Below are 16152 nucleotides of genomic sequence, written 5' to 3' on the forward strand. Positions count from 1 at the left end.
CGGCGTAAATAGCCTCAGCGCCAATAAGTCTCGATAAGTAGTTTCCATCACGCAACGACGAGCCGCGGGCACAATAACAAAGCTCTCATGGCCCTGTTTACGACCGTCCAGCAACAAAAATGTTTTCATCTAACACTGCGCGAAGTTATGAGACGTCATGCGGAGAGAGGTAGCCATAGCACAGTCTGATGTCGTAATTCCGACTAGTTGATGATGCAGAGGAATGGAGAAAGAAAAGCACGAAAAACGCCTCTTTGCACTGACTCCAACATGCCAGCACGCTTTGTGGAGCTCGTTAAATTTACAGCGACGTAAGCAAGAATAGGGCGTGTGGTGCTGTTGACCCAACTTCCCTGAAATACCCCTCCACATGGAATAGCGACCGAAGCGATTTCAACGCCCTGACAGACGACAGCCAGTTATTTTGCCGAGACTGCTGAAAGCTAGACGGATGTGTACACAACCCCAAAGCCTCTGATACTACGCATCACATTTCATATTGCATGAACCCTCAATAAATGAGCCTCCCATTACGTTGTAAACGAGGAGGTTGACGGCACTGAGAGATGTTGCCTTCGCGGCCATAGAAGCAGAAACGAAATGCGAGTAGTGCTGCAGAGCTTTCAAGACGGCAGAGGGCGACAGCGAGTTGAGGAGCACCGCCGCTCCGCGGTCGCGCATCGCTCCGCGGCTGTGACGCGGGCGGGCGCGCGCGCGCGTGTGCGTCCGTGCGTGCGTGTGTGTGCGCGCGCCGGTTCGCGCTAGCTCTCGGCAGAAAGCAAACAAACCAATGCGCGAGGAGGAGGACGGAACGCGGCACGGCCGGCGGAAGGGTCTTTTGGAAACAAGGAGCAAACTTTTGTTCGCTTGGAACGCGCATTTTCTTTTTGCTTTCTGCCGCTTGGCGCCAACAACCCCGCGCTTCTCCCGACGCCCGGGAAGAAAAACAGAGCCAAAAGCGGGGGAGGGGGGAGGCCTCGCCGAGGATGAGGCCCGATAAAGTACGCGACTACAGCGACGCTCGCGCGAAGGCAACGGTGAAAAACGTGCCACAAGCAGCGGCCGCGAACAAGCGGGACAAAGCGCAAAGACGCGTCCGTCTTCCGCTCGGCGCTCTTTACGCAGCGCTCGTCTTTGTCTCCGCGGGATGCATGCTGCCTTGGCCAACAGCCGATATCAGACGCTCCTCAGCGCCCTGTCCGGAACCTCTGCGTTGGCCGCTCCACTGTCGCAGCGCGGCAAATTTAAACCAACACAGAGAAAAGCGCACATACGGCATTCCCCGTGCTAATCAACCCATTTACAGTAACAAGGCAGCGTCTTGTGAAGCACGGCCATACCGTTTTGTGAACAGGGCGCTAATTCGAAGTAAAACCACCAAACTTAGTCGCTTCCGTTTCCTTTCTCTCCCCCGACAACCTGCCCACTCGTTGCGGTCCTTCCGCATGCTTTTTCCGTGCAGGCGCAGGGAAACAGCGACACGGGTGAAACGAATGGCACCTAAAAAGCAGCCGTCCTTTACGCTCCGTGGGACACTACCAGCCGAAAAAAAGAAAAAAAAAACGTACGCAGCGTGCTTGTGACCTGGATTAGCCAGTCAATCCGCACGAACACTTAGTTGAGAGACTCCGTTGGGGAAACTCGCTTCCCCCAGCTCGAAGTGACGCGAGCCAAGACTCCATCATGCGCACCAAGGGACGGTACATGCGGTGCGGAACAGTAATCGTCGTCAAAAGGCGGTGACGATGCGTTTGAGTTACTGGAAAACAGCTGCAGCGCTTTCGCCTCGCTTCATATAAGGGTGTTTCAAAGCATGCAGGTGAAAAATAAACAGAAACAAGCTAAGAGATATAATAAACACTTGCTCTGCCTTCACAGGGCTGACGTTATTGGCATCGCAAAAGAACACTATACGCGTTATCTTCTGTTGCGACGGCACTGGTTTAATGTATACCTCTGTAATTTCGAGACTGTTGCATTTATCAAGAATACTGCAAAGCGTAAACAACTTGCTTAAAAAAGGTGACTAAAAAAAGCGTTGGTTTCGAAATTCACGGCCAATCTCTGTTTTGAGGCTCTGTTTTGGGTTCACCGTCTCTTTCATTACAGGGAAAACAGCTTGCCTTTCTTAGCACAACTTAATATGACTTAGCAATCTTTCATATGTATCCTTGCTGCTCTGGTCACTCCAGTGCTTGAGGATGCGCATAAAGCGCATACGGTTTTCACTAAATAAATGAGTTGGAAGTAGTGTGTTGACTGCAGCTCTTCTGAAAATGACGATGCACAGTATTATGCATGCACAGTATTATTTAAGGGGGTGGGCGCGTACTACGCTACCGCGGTTCGCCGCGCAGGCGAGAACTAAGTGTAGGATTTCTCACCACTAAGGATACAGTTAGAAATATCGACGAATTCTTCAGAGGGTGGCAGTCATCGTGATTAAGCTTAACAAGAGATACAATTAAAGTGGACGCAGTACAAGCGCACCTGCATCTAGTCATGATGATGCAATGCGAAAGCCATGAGGGTAAAATAAATTAAATGAAAATGAAAAATGATGATATAAATGAATGATTAGAAGAAGGCGTCAAATCGGCAACGAGTAATGTAAAAACACAGTACACTGTACTGGTGAGCGACTTCAATGCCCAGGAAGGGAAGAAGCAGGCAGGCGACTAGGCAGTGCGGGACTATGGTTATATAAGTTCTAGTAGAGTTTGCAGAACGAAATTTACGGATCACGAATAGGCTCTTCCACGAACGGCAGAACAGAAGTGGATGTGGAAGTGCCCGAACAGAGACTAAAATGAACTATAGTAGGATGCAACATAAAAAAAAAAAAAACAGTAGTTGGTAACAATGGACCATGGTCCGCGGTGTACTGTGTTATGTTATACCGTGTTGGGTTTGGGATGCCCGTGTTGGGTTTGGAGAAAAGGCGGAATGTAGCGAATGGTATCGCTCAAGAGGAAAATATGTTATATTAATATCTTCGGGTATAACGAAAAGGGTTGCACTCAAGATGAGGAGCGCAGCGAGCTACGGAAAGGAAAATGAATAGTGTAACGATTGAGAGACAGGAAGAGAGCAAATGGGTCAGGGAACAAACTCGAGCTAATGATATCCTAGCTGAGATCAAGAGGAATGGGCATGGGCAGGTCATGTAATGCGAAGAGAAGATAACCGACTGTAAAGGAGTATATTCCAGGAGAAGGCAAGCGCAGTTTAAGGTGGCAGAGTCAGATGGACTGATGAGATTATAGATGTGTGCAGGGATAAAATGGCTGCGGCTGGCGCAGGACAGGGCTAACAGAGATCACTGGGAGAGGCCTTTATACTGCAGTAGACCTAATTATTGAAATATACCTGCGCTTAAAAGACACGGACTGAAAGATAGAGACACACACACACAGCGCTGGACTTACAACTGAATTTTTATTCGGGAAACACTGCTCTTTATACACACCAGCAGCTGATAAAATTGGAAGATGGTAACACCCGGATGATAAAAAATCGACAAACTGTCTCGTCACATGTCCAGTCCTACCTTCCCTTTTGCAAAAATGCCCTTTCCTTTGATAGTAGTGAAAGGGACGTGCTACTCACGCATGCAACCCCACTGTCCGCTATGCTCATGGCTTCAATTATTTCACGCGCCGTTTGGTCACGGTTCCTGCTTACTATCTTCGTCTCGTTATAGGAAGGTACACATTTACACTCTTGACAATGAACACCCAAATTCCCATCGCCTTTCCGTTCCATGTTCTTCCGATGTTCACGGAGCCGCTCGTTGAAACATCGCCCCGTTTGGCCTACATATGCTTTGCCACATGTCAGCGGCAACCTGCATACCACTCCTTCTGCGCATGCGACCATGGGGACTTTGTGTTTCTTTTTACACCCCTTAGCTTTTCTTTCTGGGTACGTTACTATTTTGCATAAGTTTTCCAATTTTTCCGGGGCTGAAAAAACGACCCTAGTTTTTACTTTCGAAGCAATTCTTTTAAGATTATGGGACACCCCATGAATGTACGGAATCACCACCGTTATCTCCTTTTGTTTTTCTCCCTCCTTGCTAGGCACCGTACCCTTTCTGCCAGATTTCTTGAGTAGGCTTTTTGCCACCGACACCAAAACCTGATCCGGATAACCTGCTTCCTTTAGCCTCACCACCTGCTGCTCAAAACTTTCTTTGACTAATTCCGGGCAAGATTTCTTCAACGCATTTTGAAAACATAACCTCACGATTGCCCTCTTCACTAATTTCGAATGTGCAGAGCTGAACGGAAGCAAACCTTTGTTACCTCTAGGCTGGTACATCCAAAATGTCCCATCAGGCGCCAGTGACAGCTTGATATCGAGGAAGCGTATCGTGCCTTCGCTCATTTCTTCATATGTGATTATTAGTGGGTTAAGGGTTTTACTAAAAACAGCAAGTAGCTCTTGCACAGCAGAGTCGTAAATACCGTCAAGGTGATTAAAGACCACTAAAAACGGGAATTTTGCGGCGCAGGCTGTCCTTCCCACGCGGTGCACCCCTGAAAAGCCGAGCGCTAGGCCGGGGGCCCGCCTGTTCCCATTGGATTGACCGGCTGGGTGGACTGGCGGCCGGGGGAATCGAACCCCCGACCTCCCGTAGCCGGGGCGAGCAGGAACCGTGACCAAACGGCGCGTGAAATAATTGAAGCCATGAGCATAGCGGACAGTGGGGTTGCATGCGTGAGTAGCACGTCCCTTTCACTACTATCAAAGGAAAGGGTATTTTTGCAAAAGGGAAGGTAGGATTGGACATGTGACGAGACAGTTTGTCGATTTTTTATCATCCGGGTGTTACCATCTTCCAATTTTATCAGCTGCTGGTGTGTATAAAGAGCAGTGTTTCCCGAATAAAAATTCAGTTGTAAGTCCAGCGCTGTGTGTGTGTGTCTCTATCTTTCAGTCCGTGTCTTTTAAGCGCAGGTATATTTCAATATGGTAAACCAACTCGCCCAACAAACCACTCTGCTAGACCTAATTATGCTTATTATGATGATGTCCCATATTTTATCAACATTACTCCAAGCTCTCACTATGGTCAGGCTCTCGGAATTTCAGCAGCCGGCTAGTTTTGACAAATGTAGGTCTAGTTGCATGGCATACTTCTCCTTATACCTTGATGAATTGCACAATCTCGAGAACACTGACTGCAGATGGGTTCAAGTAGGCAAAATATACTGCTCATGAATAGATAGAGCTCAATGAGGTGAGCCTTTGAATCTGCACGATTGGAAATATGCAATACACTAACGTTGGCAGATCGCTGGCCCATCAATATAGCCATCTTTGCAATAGACTAAGCAAATGGAAGGGAGGAAATCAATTAAAGAGCAGGCGTTTCAGCAAAGAAACGCATTTCGACACACTGCGGCGACGGGGGGCTGAAGAAACCGATGGCCAACGCTTGGATAGGGTATGTGGTACTTACCTGCCAGTTAAAAAGCGCGAAAAAAAAAAGCGCACACGTAAGCGAACTTCGCTCTAAAGTGTTGCTCACCGATCAAATGAGGCAGGGAGAGAGCAGGCGCTCTTTCGATTCGCGCGTGGTTGGAATGGCGCACTAGACCACGTTCTCGAAGCACGAAAGCGTGGCGCTGCAATTCGCCGCAACGGAGCATACTTTGGCGTTCGAACGTTCCATCGCGGCTCTCCTAAACTTGACGAAACCGAACCGCGAGCACGTTGCACGCTCGTGTGGTACGTTTCCAACAAAAAAAGCGATGTCTTATCCACATGTGGTACGAGTACCCGAGAAAAGAAATTAAAAAGAAAGAACGGCGCCGTAAAATGCACGTTGGTGGCTCGAAGCTGAGGCGACCGTGGCGCAAACGGGTTTCGCGGCCGTTGAAAACGAAACTGCCGAACGAAGGCACATCGACGAGCCAGCGCTGTGTCAAATGCTTGGCTCTCGTTTAGCGCCGTCGCTGGCCGCTGCTTCTGCCTTCACCTACTAAACGAACATTGTCATCAATAGCAAAAAAAAAAAATTAAAAAAAAGGTTGGTTGGTTTGGTTTATGGGGCTTAACGTTCCAAAGCGACTAAGGCTATGAGAGACGCCGTAGTGGAGGGCTCCGGAAATTTCGACCACCTGGGGTTCTTTAACGTGCACTGACATCGCATAGTACACGGGCCTCTAGAATTTCTCCTCCAAAGAAATTCTAGCCGCCGCGGCCGGGATCGAACCCGCGTCTTTTGGGTCAGCAGCCGAGCACCATAGCCGCTGAGCCACCGCGGCGGCTTAAAAAAAAAGGGGGGGGGGGGGGGGGGGGGCATGGCATATGTAGTAGGCAGGGTTTAACATTGCAAGGCCGCATGTGGGCTGTGATGGACGCCGCATAGTGGAGGGCTACGGATACATTTAGACCACCTGCACGGGTTCTTTAACGTGCACTGACATCACAGAGCGCACGGGCGTTTTTCGTGTATTTTACCTCCATCGAAATCAGGTCGCCGCGGCTGAGATTCTATCCCACGACCTTCGGCTGAGCATCCGAACGCCACAGTCACTAAGCCACCCTGGCGGAAGCAGAGAAAAGTCAACCAACGGTACTGATACCAAAGCGCGAGAATGTGTGTTAAATGGCTTTACCTGGACGCATGCACGGAATAACGCAGTCAGGATAACGGAATGTGAACAAGAGCCCACGGCGCAAAAGGAATCTCTCTACACACGGCGCTGCGTCTACAGGTATACCTGAGAAGGGTAGGAGGGAAATTTCAGGGAGGGGGGAAAAAAAGAAGTAGAAAGAAAGAAAGCACGTGGCCCTAAGCCACTTTTAGCAAACATTCTGCACAGTTAACAAGAAAGTCGCACAACTTGCTGCGTTCATGCAAGCAGTGGCTTAGGAATTTCTGGATACAGCTACGCTATGCTTCAGAGCATCACCGAATTTAGCGGAATATCAGCGCAGATTCCAGAATCCGGTGCACGTAGTACGTGCCTCTACACAGCGTAACAGGATCGCACGCGTCAAGGCCCGTTTCTTAGGAGTGGACAGAGGGAAGGGTTTCCTATCACGACGGATAAGCGAGACTGCCTCTTCAGGAGTGCAACCGAACGTTTCTGAAGCAATCGCAGCGGATGCGACATCACCGCGAAGAGGGCCCGCGTCCCCGCGAGCTCTGCGCAGGTGCTAACATTCACAAGCGTTTTTTTTTTTTTTTGCGTCACGACGAACGCTCGCGCTTTCCAGCGGCCAGTATTTATAGCGTCGCCACCGACTTCGCCACCTTTTCGTCACGGTCTCCGGCTCGTGTCTCAATCGTGGCCGCGAATGAGCCGCAGTGCAGTTGAGTGCAAACCCTGTCACCCCGCCAAATGAACGCGCCCAGAGTTCGGTCACGGCTTACAGCGAATGGCACGCGACAGTGTTCGCAAAGCGGTGTGCCTGCGGGTGAGAGTGACAGAAATTTCGGCGAGAAATAGTAAAGAATAAGCCTCCCGGGATTCCTGGAGCCATACCATCGGCGCGACAAAAATTTCTCAGAATTCTGTAACTGGGTTCTGACGCGTCTTCGTTCACCCGACTGGCCGAAGGTTCCCGTTATTGCGAGCCGGCGGCAACAACACTACGGAGAAAGGGACAAATGCAGTCTTTATACCACTTTGCCTCACTGGTATTCCAAGGGCAAGGGCAGCTCAGTAATGTGCGCTCCTTAAACACACCTTTTAGGCAAGGAACGTAGACGTACATACCAAGACACGAACAGAACGTCCATTTACAAACGGAGCCTTCACTACGGCGTCCCTCATAGCCTGAGTCGCTTTGGGACGTTGAACCCCATAAACCAAACCAAACGAATTTACAAACGAACACTGACCGACGTCACGGAGAGAAGCGTGGCCACACCATTTAGGCTAATTAGCAGCGAAATGCACTGATAATCCCCCTCCCTCTTTTTTTGTTTGTTTGGTAACGAAATACGTCAACAGTACGTGGCACTACTATTATGCAGCCACCGATAGTTCGTTAAATGCCCGAAAGCGGTCAGTTCCTCGATAACATTGACCTCGGTTTGCTTTCACATGCCGATCATACTGTCTAAAACAAAAAAAAAAGCAGCGCAAAGTACGAAACGAGCAGGTAACAAGAAAATCAAGAGAAGAGCGGCTTGCAGCGCACCTTCCAATGTGCTATAGTGTTGCGCTGCGATATCGAATGACAACGGCGCCTCGCAGAGACACCTTACCCTGCCACGCGATACCGCGCAAGGATCTTCTCGGTGCATGCGTGGAAATCTGACGCGACACCCTTACTCGCATTGAAATGAATGTACAGAAGTGCTAGGCTGAGGAGCTAAACGAGGGCGGCAATCAATTTCGACGCGCCACCGTCACACACATCGCCGCCCGCGCGTCGGCCTCCGGGAATCGGGAGCATGAAATGGAAATGTCAGGGATGCATGTCTCAAAGCACATGCTTCGCGCCCTTTTTTTTTTTTTTTGAACAATGGGTTCCAATACAGCTTACGCTGACTGTCTTAACCTTTACAACATTCCAGATGTTTTAAAGCTGAATTCCATGAGACGAAAGGAGGGCTGACTGCAGCCAAGCGCATGCACTTAATCCTTTCAGGCCCAAATTAAGGCTCTTTGCAATAATAAACAAAAAGCCGACATGCAGAGATCTGCGTGTTTAGAAAAAGGATAATTCACACAGATGAGAAAATGCTGCTTCTACTTTTCATCAACCCTCCAGTTGGATTCCCCCTCTTGATCTCGTAGAGGGAAATTTAGTTAATGATGATTGTTGTAGGATTCTTGACGTCTTGAAGATTCGTTTTGCTCAATCACATTGCACGAGGACACTTCTGGAGAGGTTAAACTTTTATAACAATTAAAAGCACAAAGGAGGATACAAGCAAGGAGAAAACATATTTACACTTGACTGGCTCGCAGTTCTAGGTGACGAAACCAGCCCTCGGTCCTGCCGAAGCAGCGGGTTTTAAATCCCATGTCCCCGCCCTCGGTGGGAGAATAACCAATCAAGTACTATACAAACATCCACCCAATAACTTATTGGGGAAAGGAAAATACCACCAATCAGCAATTGGGGAAATAATAACACAACCAATGAATGATTGGGGAAAGAAGGTAACTCATCGCGACACTGTACACATATGCACACTTTCCACCATCACGATTTCAGATAATTATGCTTTCCCGCTGCGAGCTTCGCGAACACTCGCTTTCCCAACGTCCGGTTGCCGCCAAGTTCGAGGAACGCCATTTCAACTCATCAATTTCAACTCGTCGTCGCAACTCATGCCTGCAGCTAGCGTGACAATATGTCAAAGCATGCCGCTGCAGACATGGTACAAAGAGCCACGCACTGTGACGCGGGTCAGCCTCGCCGTACACACGTGCACACAGGATGCCGCCTAACGACTCCGTCCATGAGGGGAGTTTGACGTCTCCTGTAATCCCCCGCCATTCGGCGCCTCCCTTCTCCCGCTGGGTTCACTGACCCCTTTCTGTGCGGTTGTGCGGAGGGCCTAAGAAAAAGGACTTAATGGGCATTCCCATAAAGCGACCGGATGCGGCAAACAAAACACGGCACCGCGAACTTCACTCCTCCCAACCAAGAATGTCACACAGACACTTGTTGTCAGTGGGACATTAAAGTTCAGCCAAGGTGTCCAACAACAAAAGTACATACGCACGCACACACACGTACGTCGGCTGTCCGGTCAGTCCACCAACACGCACACATGCGCCGGCTGTCCGGTCAGTACACCAGCACGCACACATGCGCGCACACAACGGATATTTCAACCCGCACACACAAGGCTGGAGACCAATCTGCACATTCCAGAATTCACCATGTCAGATCGGTGCCCAAACTGGCAGAAATTACTTCTAGCCGCCTACATCACGAAACAACAAATGTTTCTCTAGAGCTTTGTCCAGAAGTTTGGACAAAAATTCCGGATTATCCGGTGTTGGAGTTGAGGGTTCAGGACAGGAGAGCCGCTGAGCGAAGAGGTAGATGGCGAGAGGAGAATTGGTTTATTTACATCATTTTACAGGATGAGTGAAGAGAAGTGAGAGACGATTCTGCCGCATTCGTTGTCGACTTTTATACACCTCTGGTTCCCCAAATTCCCTAGGTTGAGGACGCCCACGCCGGAGTGGGAGGGGCCTAGAGCTTTCACTTGTGCGCACAAACACAACACAGCACTTAGGGTCACGCCCCCATCACATGTTGAATCCGAGGGAAAGAAGGTGCCGTCGAGGAAGCGGCGACTGCGGTAGGTGATGGTTTCTGGCTAGCCGAAGGTTCCGTGGGTCTCGACAGCTGTTGTTCCTGAGATGACACCCGCCGCTCGAGGCCGGAACAAAGAGGTCACGAAAAGGCCAGTAAGTGGTCCTTTGTCCTTGGATATGTTCGGACGATGCCCGCCAGCTCGTCGCGATGCCTGGCACGCCAAAGAGCCACAGCAAACGAAGCCCTTTGTTCCCCCGGCACGCTCACAGCAATTGGGGAAGATAACGTCGGTCTCCCCGCGGCGGCGGCGCCGGCGGCGACACTTGAAGAGACTTCGGAAAGGCGGTCTGTTTTTGCTAAAACTTCAACCCCTTCTTTATGGTTCTGTACTCCGACCGGGAAGGGCTCGGTAAATGGAATCAGCTGTCACCTGGGTCCCGTGTGTGGTCCATGACAGCAGGCCTGGGGCAACGGTCGCCGAGTAGAAAGCAGGTTCTCTCAGCCACCCAGGAGACATATGTGTGCTGGCTGCTTCCGCCGCTGCTTAGCCTTCGCCGTACCTTGCTTAACGACGATCCACGTTTGGTGGCAATTTCTCCCAGACCCGCGTTCTTCGACCCTGACACCGCATCTGGCTTCCCGATGACACACGTCGGGAAGTAGTCTTTCCAGGCCCGTGTACTAGGACCTTAACAGCTCCTCCGCGGCCAGGAAAATCTCGATCGGCTAGTGGTAGCAATCCCTTGCCGAGGCGAGATGGGCTTGACTTGGGAATGGGAAGTCCTGCTCTTTTCTGCGAGCACCAAATAAATCCCCCCCCAAACCTCTCACAATGGCAAACAGCGGCCGTTCCGGCCCCAGCAACAAAGCCCCACACGACGCGCAAGCACTCACTCTGCCCATGACCCACCAGGCTTATCACGACAAACATGGCAACCTAACAAATTTATGGTTCCAAGTGATTTCGCCATTAAGTGATAGCATCATTGACCCTTGGGCAACAACCAAGTCAGAGCCGTGCGTGAAATGGAAAGAGTAAACATACATATAAAAAACATACATATAAAAAACATACATAGGTCCGCTAGTAATTCCCAGATACTTATAAAAACAGGAGGACCTTCTTTTACTTTGGCCCTTCAGAATAGCCTGCTTAACCCATCGGCATTGCCATTCATTTTTCCTCTCTTATACCTCACAGAGAAGTTGTATTCCTGAAGGATGAGGCTCCACCGCAGCAAGCGTCCGTTCTTTTGAGACATCTGCCGCAGCCACGTGAGTGGGCAGTGATCCGTCTCAAAAACGAATTTCGACCCGTATATGTAGCATGACAATTTTTGTGCTGCCCAGACTAAGCATGCGCATTCCTTTTCTGAGGCGCTGTAAGCTTCCTCCCGCAGCGTCAGTTTCCGGCTTGCGTACAGGATGGGATGCTCTTCATTGTCTTTCCCGACCTGACTCAATACAACACCCATCCCCCTATCACTAGCGTCGCACTGAACTACAAACTCTTTAGTGTAGTCAGGCGTCCGTAGTACGGGCCGTGAAATTAGCACTTTTTTTAGCTCCTGAAAGGCGCTCTCTTTCGGCTCATCCCAAAAAACCTTTTCGGGCTCTCCCTTCCGCAGTGCATCTGTCAGTGCGCTTGCTCGTTGAGAATAGCGAGGAATGTACCTCTGATAATACCCAACCAGCCCCAGAAAAGAGCGGATGTCTTTCTTTGTCCGAGGCGTTGGAAAGTCAGCTATGGGCTTAATTTTTAGTTCTGAAGGCTGCCGCGTTCCTCGTCCTACAATGTGTCCAAGGTAGGTAACTTGGGAACAACAAAAACTACATTTCTCAGCCTTCAGTGTAAGGCCAGCGTCCCGCAACCTAGCCAACACGCTCCTCAGGTGCGAGATATGCTCCTCCCAGCTGTCGGAAAATATCGCTACATCGTCTAAGTATGGGACCGCAAAGCTTTCCATGTCTTTAAGCACAATATCCATCAATTTCGAGAAGCTATACGGCGCGTTCTTGAGGCCAAAACTTAAAACGAGAGGTCTGAAAGTCCCAATCGGCGAAATGAAGGCGGCGTAGCGGCTCGAGGCATCTGAGAGAGGGACCTGCCAATATCCCCTCACAAGATCCAACGTAGAGATGAACTGGGCCCCACTTACGCGCTCCACTCTCTCCTCAATATTAGGAATCGGATAGAGCTGGTCTCTGGTGATTCCATTCAGTTTTCTATAGTCCACGCATGGACGAGGCTCTTTACCTGGTACTTCAACGAGGATCATGGGGGAAGTGTAATCACTTTCAGTTGGTTCGATGACCCCGATCTCAAGCATTCGCTTAATTTCTGCCTCCATGATCTGACGTTGACGTGGTGACATTCGATAAGGTTTTGACCTGATTGGTTCAGTGGAGGTAAGCTCGATGTCATGAGTTATCAGGTCCGTTTTTCCTGGTCGACTGCTAAACATTCCCTTGAATTCACTTAAAAGTCCCTTAAGGTCATTTAGCTGCCCCTCTTTTAGCACATCGGTCCTCGCGGAACGCGCAAGAATCTCCTCGACGCCACATTCCGCATCGCTGTCTTTCCCTATCTCAGGTAGATCAGCATGTACTTCGTCGGGCATGTTTAACATCATATTTACAACCTCCTCCCTTCCTACATAAGGTTTCATCAAATTACAGTGATAGATGGTGACCTCATTTCTCTTTCCGGGCTTTTTCAGGGCGTAGTTGGTTTCCGACAGCCTGTGCTGAACTTCCACCGGCCCCTCCCACTGCACTTCCATCTTGTTTTTCCTGGATGGTCGCAAAATCATGACCTTATCGCCCGCCTGAAATGTTCGTTGCCTTGCATTTCGGTCATAATATAGCTTTGCCCCCTGCTGCGCCGCTTTCAGGTTTTCTTCTACGAGAGCACGCGTAGAACTAAGTCGGTCGAGCAATTCCAACACGTAACTCACGACTGTTTGGCTTTCGCCCGTTCCCTCCCAGAATTCTCGCAAAATCCGGAGAGGAGAACGTAGGGCTCTCCCATACACAAGTTCAGCGGGTGTGAACCCGGTCGCCTCATGGGGAACTGTTCTAAGCGCGAACAGCGTTGCCGGCAAACAGCTCTCCCAGTCTGTTTTTCGTTCATAGCACAACGCGCGCAGGACCCTTTTGAGCACGGAGTGCATTTTTTCGACACTGTTCGACTGGGGATGGTATACCGAACTGTGTATAAGCTTGATACCGCACCTCTTTAAAAAGGTGGTCGTTAAGGCGCTGGTGAACACGGTTCCCTGGTCAGCCTGAATTTCCGCGGGAAAACCGATTCGTGCAAAGGTACTGAGCAAAGCGTCCACTATTTCGGAAGAGCTTTGTTCTTTGAGGGGGACTGCTTCGGGAAATTTTGTTGCTGGACACAGCATAGTAAGGATATACTTGTATCCCGATTTCGTTTGGGGTAGGGGCCCTACCGTGTCGATTACTAACCGCCGAAATGGTTCAGTGATCAGTGGAACCAATTTCAGTGGAGCTTTCCATTTGTCCCCTGGTTTCCCGACTCGTTGACATGCGTCACACGACTTCACGTACTTCTCAACGTCTTTGAAGCACCCTGGCCAGTAGCACTCCATTAAAAGTCGCTCTTTCGTTTTTTTGATCCCCAAGTGTCCCGACCAGCTGTTCCCATGACACAAACTCAGAAGGTCAGCCCGGTATTTTTCGGGAATTACTAGCTGATCAAAAGTCCTGCCTTTGCGATCTCGGTAGTGCCTGTAAAGCAGTCCACCTTTCTCGAGTAACGTGATGTTACGCCTAGCCACGCCCTCTTCCGCGTTAGCATGCAGGCGCCCCAAACTAGGATCGCTCTTCTGCTCTGCCTTTAGCATCTCTCTGTCAACTTCCAACAGCCGCTCAAAGCCGCGCGAAGTAGGGGACAATACCGACGCCCCGGCGGACTCTGTTTCCTGCGGTTCCCTTGGCGCTGCAGCTGCGCTTACGTTGCCCGATCTAGGGACAACCTCGTCCACTTGTTCAGCCATTAACGTTGGCTCCTCGATTTCAGGTTGTGCTCCGATTTCCCCCTCGCTCTGTCCCAGGTCCTGTGTTAACTGAGCTGCGAGCTGGCGGGTTTTCGAGCGCGTTAGCGCCTGTACTCTTCCTTCTCCAAAGAGCTGTCCTCTCTCACGCAACAGTCGGTCAGACCGATTTGAGAACAGATAAGGATATTCCAGCGGAAGAGTACTTGAGACGGCTGCCTCCGTCACCAGTTTCCCAAACGGACCTGAAATTTCAACCCTTGCCATAGGCAAGCAAACACTGTGCTCCTCCAACACCTGTTTAATCCACGTTACTTCTCCCGTGAAATCTTCAGGCACAACATAGGATGGGTGCACTACATCCATCGTAGCTGCGCTATCCCTGAGCACTTTACACGGCTTGCCGTTTACCTCTAACTCATGAAGGTAGGGGCGAAGAAGTTCAAGGTTTTCATCGCTACCGTTTATGTAGGAAAACACCACTCGCGGGTTTCTACATCTCGCGGCGATATGCCCTGGTTCTTGGCAGTTGTAGCACCGCAACGGTTGCCTGGCCTCGAACTCCCTTTTCCGCGCCTTTTCTACCCCATCGTCCTTCGTTTGACCGCTTTTCTCTGGGGCCTTTTCGGCAACCTTTCTCTGCGTTGCACCCTGCCCCGCGTTTCCATTTAGAGCCGGCCTTCTTGAGGAAAAATACTTTCTCGAGGTACTTCCTTTTTCCGACTGCCCTTCCTCCGCACTCGCCTTTCTCCGTACCGAGAATTCGTCAGCGAGTTGAGCTGCTCGCTCAACAGTCTCTACCTTTTCCTTGTCCTGCACCCAGAATTTTACGGACGGCGGGATGCTGCGGAAAAACTGTTCCAGGCAGACGCACTCGACCACCTTGTCCTTACTTTCGTACACGCCTGCCCCCTTAAGCCACTCCACTAAATAGCTTTTCAATGTGTACGCAAACTCCGCATAATCCTCGCTGCTTTTTTTTGTTGCTTCCCTAAAGCGCTGCCGAAACGCCTCCTCTGAAAGGCGGTATTTCTTCAGTAGAGCCGATTTCACTTTTTCATAGCTTTCCGCATCCTGTTCGCTTAGCCTGGCGATCACATTAGCCGCCTCGCAAGGTAAAAGGCCTAGCAGGCGCTGTGACCACAAGTTTTCGGCGATTTTGCTCTTTTGGCAAGCCCTTTCATAGTTAACTAGGTACAGACCGATGTCTTCGCCCATTTTGTAGGGATACATCCAATTGTCTATACGGTGAGGTTCCACCCTGTTTAATCGATCAACAATGCCTGCTCCCCCATTTTGGGCTGCCAGACGCTGGCTTTCGATTTGGAGCTCCATCATTTTCAGCTGTCTCTGTTCTGCGGCTTCCTTTTCTTTTTTTTCATCCTCTGATTTCTTTTTTTCTGCGGCTTCCTTTTCTTTTTTTTCATCCTCTGATTTCTTTTTTTCTGCTTGTTGCCTTTCTAACTCTTTTTTGGCCATTTCCCACGCAATTTGGATATCTTCTTCGTCCGCCTCACAATTTTTGATTGTTTTTATGATTTCTACTTTCTTCATTCCTTCCTCCACTTCCAATCCCAACTCTTCACACAACAGCAGCAGCTCGTCCTTGACTACCTTCCTGAGGTCCATGATCGCTGCCCTAAATGGTGGCCCTGTCTGCTCACTAATGGTTCTGTGCAAACTACCACTGTGCTACAGACACCCGATTTCCAGCAGTTCAAACTTTTAACCCAGAGTTTAAAGCCTGGTGAATCTTAGAGCAAAGACAAAGCGCTCACCCATACACGCAGAGCGATGTCACCCGGTCCATCCCAAGCGCTGCCAGCCAGTTGTTGGAGTTGAGGGTTCAGGACAGGAGAGCCGCTGAGCGAAGAGGTAGATGGCG

The 16152-nt window shown here is 50.0% G+C and overlaps 2 protein-coding genes across 5 annotated transcripts in view; both read right to left on the minus strand.

Moving 5' to 3' along the window:
* The window catches only part of LOC149350591 (LIM domain-binding protein 2-like), a 252569-nt gene that overhangs the window by 79927 nt on the left and 156490 nt on the right, over positions 1–16152 (minus strand). The gene's annotated exons all lie outside the window — the stretch shown is intronic.
* Positions 1188–15973, minus strand: LOC149350592 (uncharacterized). The gene is made up of 2 exons (XM_089583257.1): positions 12506–15973; positions 1188–1225 (listed from the first exon to the last, which is right to left on the minus strand). Exons 1-2 carry the CDS (start codon positions 15894–15896, stop codon positions 1188–1190), a joined length of 3429 nt encoding a protein of 1142 aa, XP_089439383.1. The 5' UTR covers positions 15897–15973.

Source organism: Amblyomma mixtum, chromosome 3 (genome assembly GCF_055824585.1).
Source record: "Amblyomma mixtum isolate Tamu chromosome 3, ASM5582458v1, whole genome shotgun sequence".
NCBI classification, from domain to species: domain Eukaryota; kingdom Metazoa; phylum Arthropoda; class Arachnida; order Ixodida; family Ixodidae; genus Amblyomma; species Amblyomma mixtum.

Excerpts from the sequence above, each read along its gene's own strand:
- LOC149350592 (XM_089583257.1), bottom strand. The coding sequence starts at position 15,896 with ATGGACCTCAGGAAGGTAGTCAAGGACGAGCTGCTGCTGTTGTGTGAA. Across the intron at positions 1,226-12,505 it reads GATCCTCGTTGAAGTACCAG|TGGAGCGGCCAACGCAGAGG; the intron begins GTAAAGAGCCTC and ends GCGCTGCGACAG.